Source organism: Orbicella franksi, chromosome 9, assembly GCF_964199315.1.
Source record: "Orbicella franksi chromosome 9, jaOrbFran1.1, whole genome shotgun sequence".
In the NCBI taxonomy this organism is placed as follows: Eukaryota; Metazoa; Cnidaria; class Anthozoa; order Scleractinia; family Merulinidae; genus Orbicella; species Orbicella franksi.
Genome location: NC_138153.1, coordinates 30,752,345 through 30,761,564, shown reverse-complemented (window position 1 = coordinate 30,761,564; position 9,220 = coordinate 30,752,345). Strand labels below are relative to the sequence as shown.

Below are 9,220 nucleotides of genomic sequence, written 5' to 3'. Positions count from 1 at the left end.
GGCACGTGCCACTTGCCTGTCGACTTTTTATAGAACGTCAAGTTATAAACGGAAATTGGTTGGTGAAAACGTTTAAGCTAACTTCTCTTTTTTGAAATTTTACTTCTTATTGCCACACTTGACAACTGAAGTCCTACTGTCCTTTCGCCTGATTGGCGTCATTCTTTCAATATATCAGCATACTTAAAGCTATTTACTTTTACAAGGGAAATCACTTCTAATCGGGGAAAAAAAGACAAACTTGGAAGTTTGCTTGTCTTCAACAACATTTCGAATCATGCAAGTCGCTACTGTGTTTTCTCTTTCCATCATTTTTGTGCTGGGAGGAGTATCATCTTCGGCAATCTCATGGGATTCCCCGGTTAGCGTCAGCGAAACTCATCTGGGTTCTGTCGCAAGCACGCACATAAAGGCAGTTTCTGGTCGCTTGGTGAACAACTACACGCTAAGCAATGCTCCAGTGTATCGGGAAGGATATCCTTTGTACCGGTTTTACATCGCCTTTCGAAAGGACAAAGCTGCGAGGATCTCCTATGAGGAAGAAAAACTACTGGATGCTGGCGGAAACTTGTGTCAGGGAGAAACTCCAGTGGAGAAAACGCTGCAACAAGGAATTAATGGCAGCTTGATTAAATTTATCTACACTTTCCGGGAAAACGGTGGATTTTCGATGACATTTCCTACCAAAATTGACGGGAAATTTGACATACAGGGTAACAAAACTCAGACCTTCGAACTAACAGTTCTCGCGAGTTACAATATATCGATAGTGGCAGGAACAACTTGTGAACAGGTTGGGATGACGGTACACGGCACAATGGTTACACTGTACCAAACGAATCCAAACGTTACAAGTCAGCCACCAACTACAGGAAACCACACCGAGCCGACCAAGTCCACCCAAACAAATACAACTGACGCGATAACTGTACCAAGCGAAGCTAGCAAGTTGCTGCCTCTTCAAGCTGCAGTTGTCTTGTTTGCATTTATTAACACGTTTCGTGGCTAGGTTCTGCTAATACCGGACGTGTCTCTTAGACTTTTTCAACTGGTGATGTTGTAGAATAAGGCCTTCATGTTTTTTGATTCTGTTGAATAACCTAACCTAGTGTTACTTTTTCATTTTACTTTTTCGACGTGTTCTAGATTCAGTTTCGTGATAGTTTTGACAGTGGTAAACAAAGTAAATGGCGTTGGAGTATCACGAGATTCGTAAGTAAAATATAAACCCATTTTTTAACAGACGTTATCCTCGGCGTCGTCCTCGTGGTTTCTTAAGCTCCCTATTTAGGCTAACCGGAGCGCTATTCAAACATTTCGTCGTTTTGCCATTCCGTCTCAAAAGACGGAATGAAACACAATGAAAATTGTTTAATTCTGTTGAATAACCTAGCCTAGTTTTATTTTGTCGTGACCGTCTGACCGGGTTCGCTGATCAGAAAATACAGTATTTGCATAGTGAAAGGCAGTGGCTTATAGATCACGGATTAAGAATTCATGGACAAGTAGCCATGCAGGATTCACTGCAATCTGGAAAGTAGTCTGGTATAATGACAGACTGGATTTCTTTTGTCTTTTCACTAGTGCATTCGAAGATACCAATGACCCTAGTTTTCATGTTTTGCTCTGTTGTATTTAAATTATCAATTCGTGTTGAAAGCGTGCCACATGCGAAGACAGTTTGTAAATTTATTTTACTGTATGTAGAAGACAAAGAACTCTTGTCAGAAATAAGTGTTGTTCATGATAGGAAAATGACAAACCAGTGTTTACCTACGAAGTATACTATGTTTGGATTGCTTGCTGTCACTCACTCAGTTTTTGGCTGAACGTCAGTTTTAAAATCTTTGTATACATTTGTGTTATTTGTCAAGCTCCAATGATAGTTTTGTTCTGTTTATTTGTACACATACGTTCTTTAACGAGCTTTGTAGCCCCTAGGCGCTGCGTGTACTTGTAAAATTAACATTTGATTGCTGTTTTTCCAGTTGTTCTTCGCGGTAATGGATAGCACAGTAGCTTATATTAAACTATGTTTCATGAACATTTGTAGAAGAACGCCTAATCCGAGTCAGGGCTGAATGTCTTTAATTTTACGCCATTTGACCGCTTGGGAAACTCTGTTAGCATGTTCTTCAGTCCTACAAAGTTTTGATTTTTGGTAAGTGACGAAATCCTTTGAGCTGTTAGTTTTGGGGGTCTTAGGTCTTAGTTTTAAGGGCTCAGATTTCGTGACAGCAAAAAGAAAACTCGTCCTAGGAGGCTGCGACCCTTTTGGTCAGCAGCAAGCGCAAAGCGGCCAACCTCGTTCCCAACCAGGAACGCTTTGTGCGCACAATTCGCGAACAGAGGAAAAGAGGAAAGAACAGAGGAAAGAGCGCAAGCAGAGCCCATCTTTTGCGATCTATGAAAGGAGGTCGATGCGGAAATTAGCGCAAAGCCTAACAGCTCCTGTTTTTACGAAATCTATTTAGAAAGCCCTGTTGCAGCAAAATTTTCTTTAGGAACTAAACACCAATGGTGTTGCGTTTTCGTTTTCTTCAAAGTAACTCTTTCTTCTGCCTACGTAAAGAACTTGCTAAATCAACTGGCAAAGCAAACATCGCTGACTCTAGAAAACGGTTCACTGCATGCGAGTGCGCAGAAGTTGTGCATTTCTCCCTAACATAAAAAACATGTGCTACTCAGTATTTCGCACTGGTGGGTTCCATGTATATTAAAATGTGATTTATGTGTCACTAGCTGAGTGTCTCAGTTAAAACTGGATAGAATTCTCTCTGAAAATGTCTTTCCTCAAGATGCAGAACTTTATGAATATGTGTCAGATTTTTTGATTATAACATATCTGCTCTCAATTTGAAAGATTTAAATAGTTTTCTGATTTCGTTTAAGGACCAGATTTGCGGCCGTAAGCTTTAGAAGGAAATTTAATTAATTGCGAGCCGCATTATTAATCCAGTTCTATATTTTATCGTGGTGTCTTTTGTATCGATCTCCGGTAACCGCTATATAATGATATCCGGGTCAAAAAAATATAAATTGGAAAAAAGTCAAGTCCATAATGAAATTTCGGTCTTCGGAATTGACGGAAGTGGTTCATCAAGCTGACGTTCTAAAATTCGATTGAAATCTCAATGACAGAATGAAAATCTATGAATACCATGCCATTAAATGGAAAAATGGATATAGGCCATTTCTAAATTACAACAAAACCACTAAATTTATGTTGTTAAAAAGGTCAATAATTCGGTACAAACAAAACAAATGCAAAATAAGAAGAGGGTAGCGTTCATGTTCCCGGTCGTCACTACTCAGGACGGATATTTGAAAACGCAGCTTTTTTTTTTACGGTTAGGCCTACTGTCCACACTAATCCGTCTGGAAAACGGAGCTTTACGAAAACGTTCTTCAAGTCGGATGAACTTGAAAATGCCGGCTTAACGTGTTAATGTGGACGGAAGACATTATTGTTGAAAATGAACTTTTTCCGAAAACAACGACGTCACGATTACCATGTGATTTCCTTGGCCGAGTTTTCCTCAAACACAAATCCAAAACGACCAGTAATTGTTACGTTTTGAAATATATTCGGCTCAGTGTAGACGAAAACATTTGATGCGTTTTTAGGGTGAAAACGCCGTTTTCAAATTCCTTCGGCGAAGCGTGGACGGGGCGTTATTTCCAAAGTGCCTGAAGAATATATCCTCTTGATGACTGTCATGTACTTTATTAACTTGAAAAATTTGTTGACGAGGCACGGCCATGGACCTCTCGATTGGCTTAACAGGATTGGCTGACAAAACAGTAGAAGAAATCGAACAAAGACAATGAGCCAAGAGGAGCGTGAAACAGGGAGCCAATGATAATACAGGTTCTGAAGAGGTTTCTGATGTCTTCTGTTGTTGTTTGAGGGTTAGAACACAACGTTTAATTATACTTTGCTTTTATTCATTTTTAATCGTTTCCAGATTTAAAGAAAGAACTGAACGTCCCTGGATAGCGTTAGGTTACAGAGAAAAGAATGAAGAGCCTATGATACACAAAGTATTCTTATACAAGGAAAAAATTCGCTGGAATGATTAATTACCATTTCAGTCTAAGCTGCTCTTATCTTTGTTTTGACAACCATGCAGTTGTCAAAACAAAGTCAAACAGCCAGCCGTGTTGCTTTGTATTGTTTTGGTACTTCTTTTTTGAATAGAGTTTGAGAATGTGACCATGACTTTTTGAAAGTGCAGTGCGAGTACAAACAATCATGTATTTCATGAAGATTTTGGTGAATCGTAAGAACTTTTTTTTAATTGAAAATAGGAATAGATTTGTCAGAAGTGACTAAGCCCGGTTCTTACGGATACATCCGTTTGAGTTTTGATAATTAGAAATCCGCCAGGAAATTTGATTTATGTGGGCCGAACACAATCTCCCTTATCTCAGACTACGTTATTTAATTTGACTAATCTACCACCGGTAATTATATCATATTGGCGGTCAAAACAGGCTCATCAACAAGTGGATAATGGCATGCATTTCGGTTTTTTAAGGAAGTCAAAATATTACCACAAAAAATTTCTTCAAAATATCAGTTCTGTGATAATGATGTCAGTTTGCAGGAAACAAACCTTTGATTTTAAAACCAAAGCTTTGCCAAAATCGTAGATTGTTTTTCATCTCTTTCAAGAAGAATTTCTTTCAACCACATGGTTGAGCATCCTTCTGTATCAGTAATTATGCTAAATGAATCTTCACGAGGCGAGAAAAATCAATTAATTTTTCAATCGAGGGGAAAAATTACAGATTGTGATAATGATAGACTACTCAGGAAATTCGAAAATGGCGGAATAGCATTAATTAAGCCTGCGAAAGTACCGTGATTGAGATGGAAGTATTATTAAAATTTAGACTGTTTCAGAGCATTTTAAAACAATATATGGTAAACTGGCACATGATGAAGAAGAGAATTCTGATTGGTTACCAGCTGAGCGATCCGAATTTTAGAACTGCGGACCGCTAAGATTGACCACTTGTGAATTTGTAGGCGCGCGCGGGAAATTGCTTTTCAAAACCAGCCGCACAAAAGAAACCAGTTGATTTTTAAAAAGAAATTAATATTTTTTCCTTCGTGTTTGGTAATCGATTGCATTTTATCTCAGTTTGTTGTGCGCGTTTACCGGGAATGAAGGGAGCAGCAGAGTTTTAAAAAAAGAACTATTGTAACAAATGCTTTATTGGATTAGGTTTTTTGGTCCACATTGTGAAACAAATTGTTCTCGTTGTTTTCCTTGCAAGTTTATGGATCATTCATTTACTCGTAGTCCTCGTGTAAACTTTCGTCATCTGATGCGTGGCAATTTTTTTTTCTGTTGCACACTGATACGACTTTGTTAAAAGACAGACTTTCTGTCATCGAGAGTACAGGTAAACTACATGCATGCTGGGGTAATTAAGAGCAAAATATCTGAGAAAGCTTTGAGATTTGTCAGTATTGCGATTATTAATTTCGACAGCAGTTTATTTTCCCTGTCTACACTATAATTCATTACTCCCCAAACAGAGCAAAATAACAGTCTATCTAGCTTATGAAATTTCAAATCCAAACCGACCAAATTATTATATATATGCCTACGACTGCCTGACAACAGACAACAAGGCAACAGCTAGAAACTCCTTCGTTTCACACTTTTTGCGCCGTCCGCGCAAAAACACGTGATTTGAGTGAGATGCTAGTCGATCGCAGATTTCTTGAATATTTGTCTCGTTGTCTTAGTGGGGAAGGTGTACCTATTCATTTCCAGGTGTAAACTGAAAAAAGAAACGTCGCTGGGCAACGTTAGGTTTAGAGAGCAAAGAATGAAAAGCCCATGCTACCCAGAATATTCTCCTATACAACGAAAAAAGATGCGGTGTAATGATTAATCGCCATTTTTCTAGGCTGCTCTTGTCTATGTTTTGACAACCACGCGTGTCGCTTTGCATTACTATTTAAACATCTGACATTTCTGATTGCATAGGTCAGCATGACTCACACAAAGATAAAGGACAGCGCGCAGAGAATTGAATGCTAAGACTTCTAATAGGGCACTTAAAAAAAACCTCCTCTTTATTTACGTGTTGTCTCGATTCACTTCGTTTTCTACGTTTGCAGGTTAAATATATTGATATCTTACCCGTTTTAACATTACTGACTACGTCAATTATCCATTAAGAGATTGTTGGTCGCTTCCAAATTAATATTCCTCAAAGAAGAAATGGGAGCTTTTTCTTCATCGTCTAAATTGAGCATTTTTCTGGCCATATGGGAGAGGACAGAAAGGGATGTATTGATAGGAGCCGAGTGTTAACTGGTTAAACTCATTGTCGCATAATCTTTGTTCGATTCGGTCTTATTTAGAACAGAAAAAAAGCCAGCCTCCAGCTAATAAGATTAGCTTTGTCAGAGAAGCTATCAATTGATTTTTTACTAAATCTCATTAACATGTCTATTGTATGGTTCGGCGAACATAACTGAATGCGCAATGTTTTTTTTTTACAGATCGAAATTTGTATGGATCAGAGTTTCCTGTAAAAATCCGGCGATCTCGAAACTTGAATTCAGTTCAGAACAGACTGAATTACAAATTTCTGCATCGGCAATCTCTGAATCTCTTTGTATGATATGTTTTCAGCCAGTTCGGCTCTGTAAAAGACTAACCCCCGCTGAGTTGACAGAAAACAATACTGGAGTTATCGCCCTATCCATGAACTTTCAAATAGGAAACTCAATCTTAAAATGAATGCAAATCCACTGTCCAAAGTATGTTCTGAAATAAACTTGACCATGATGTTAACGCCGAACGAAGAAGCTGATTCTTTTTTTTTTCATTTATATTTACAGAACCTAACAGATGATCATATTTTGGTATGGACGCCAAGCCATAGTGTTTGTTAACGAAGGTGTTTATGGGGAAAAAGTAACGAAATTAACTGTTTATAAGCATTATCGTGGCATATGGGTTTCGGCAAGTCTTATGAACAAATGTTTACTTCATAAAGCGGATAACAAATAACTGGGCTTGTTGTTTTCAGTGAGTTTCGGCTCTTTTGATAGAATTACGGATGATAAAAAAAATTATCGCTAAAAGCGGATAAATCTGTTCTCTTAGTGTCATGTAAGGAAATTGTCATGAAAGGGAGTTGATAACTTAGGCAAGCAACATAAATAACTAAGCATTATCCATAATTTAATTTGTCTTTCCAAAGGTTTTAGTTAATGCAACAAAATGAATTAAAAAGCCTGTTTCTTTTCTAGAATGTCGTGGTCAGTAGAGTTCTCCGCCTTGTACGTGATTCTGTGATATTAAGGCAAAATAATTTAGGCAAGCTATTGATCAATAATGTAAAAGTGAATTGAACACAAGTATACTATAGTCTTTAAACTTCGCTTTTTACAATAAATTATTAATACAGTCGATTCTAGTTTGAGCTTAACCTCCTTGAAACACTGCTATTTATTTTTTTCCTTTGCTATCGCAAAGTACAAAGATCTTTTCCTTGCGTTATTGAAGAGTCATCTTGGAATAATCCAATTAATGAAAAATTGAGCGATAATTGAGTGACGGAACTGTAGTCCCTCTAATAACTGAATAATATGAAAACGACTTTTACCCAATGGAATAATGAGATTTCAAGGTGGATTTGGATAATAAGGTGCGATATGCCTTCGAGTATAATGAATAGAATAAAGAGAACCTGTTCAAGGCGGATGGTCCTCGCGTCTTGTATTGCGAATATTCCAGACAAAAGTAAGCAATATCTTCGCGCTTTATTAACTAAAGATTCGAGAAAACACTTTACGAGCAAACAATTCAGAACGCCAAACATGCCGTCGCCAAAACAGTTAATTTTCTCACATTTCCCTATTTACCCAATCTGATATATTCTATATTTGTTGATGAGCGGATTTTCGGGAAACCTCGACATGTGTTTTCGCGCGCGCCTTTTGCGCTATCTCCGATCTCATTAAATTAACATCTCTTCCTCTACAATAATTTAGGACGTTCTAAATATAATCTAAGATCGATGCGTCACGGCGAAAACATACCTTGTGTGTCCTTACGGGCATGTCATACGAGATCACATCTATACAACACGATGCGCATTCTAAAAATGACCGTCAAAATCACCAATCTTATCAATGAATCTACAGGATGCTTTGTTCTCAATTGTATGCCTGACGCATTTGAACGATTCTTTTTTTCTTGTGGTTCTGTTGTTTTGAAAAGAGTCCTTGACAAATGGGATAATTCAATCTTTTGTTCTGGACTTCCTCTGGTTTATTTTATTTATGAAAGCGAGTGTAGGAGGGGGTCAGTGTTCAAAAGAGTTATAAGCAAGTGTTTTATCGCTATTGCCGACACAAAACCAGGAAGCTACAGCAGCTGAACAAAAGCACGACCTCTTTGACGTGGAACGGCCCGAAGATGAAAGCAAACACAGTCGCCACAATTCTTCTTGTTAGCTTTCTAGTTGCATGCCTTGTGGTTGACGAAAGTGATGGGCTGGTAACAGTTTTGTCAAGTGCTAGGAATTCCGCGAAGCATAGGGAGACGTCGAAATCAACGCAGAGTCAAGAGGAGCGGCCTGGTTCTCAAAGAAAAGCCGGAATGACGACATCATCGTTTGAACGTAAGAGACCAGATCGCTTTCCAGAAGGCCCCATATTTGACAAGAGATCGCGCAATAGGTTTTACAACTACTAGAAACGGTAGGTGCTTCATGTGTTACCTAATTTCGTGCTAAAGTCAAAATATGAAGTCACGTCAGTACGTATCTCAGTAATGTTCTCTCATTTGTTTTAACGTTATTTCCGAAAGCCAATTTAGTACCCCATAGTTCACTGATCAAGTGATTTATTCTTGACACTGGTCTACTTAAGAATGGATAATATCATGTGATACTGATGGTTTTAGCTTTATTAATGGCTATTTTGCTTAAGAGTGGTGTTTGAGTCAAAAGGCTAATATGCTTTGGTTTGCTATCGCTGGCAGCTTTCGAGAATGACATTTATATTGAATAAACTTTAAAATTAAAATAAAATTAAAGATATTAACCAGGTGCCCAAAACGATTACCCCGTATGCGAAACGGGTGAAAAATAAATTATGGTATCAATTAGGGAATTCCATCGAAACAGTCCGTTCTTTGGCCTAATCAAACAAAAATGGCATCGGAAACAAACAAAAACA

The 9,220-nt window shown here is 38.0% G+C and overlaps 1 protein-coding gene across 1 annotated transcript; it reads left to right on the top strand.

The window, feature by feature from the left end:
* Positions 1–202: 202 nt before the first annotated feature.
* Positions 203–1,987, top strand: LOC145496685 (uncharacterized). The gene has a single exon (XM_081476418.1). The coding sequence runs from the start codon at positions 278–280 to the stop codon at positions 1,007–1,009; it is 732 nt and encodes a 243-aa protein (XP_081332544.1). The 5' UTR covers positions 203–277; the 3' UTR covers positions 1,010–1,987.
* The last annotated feature ends 7,233 nt before the right edge of the window (positions 1,988–9,220 follow it).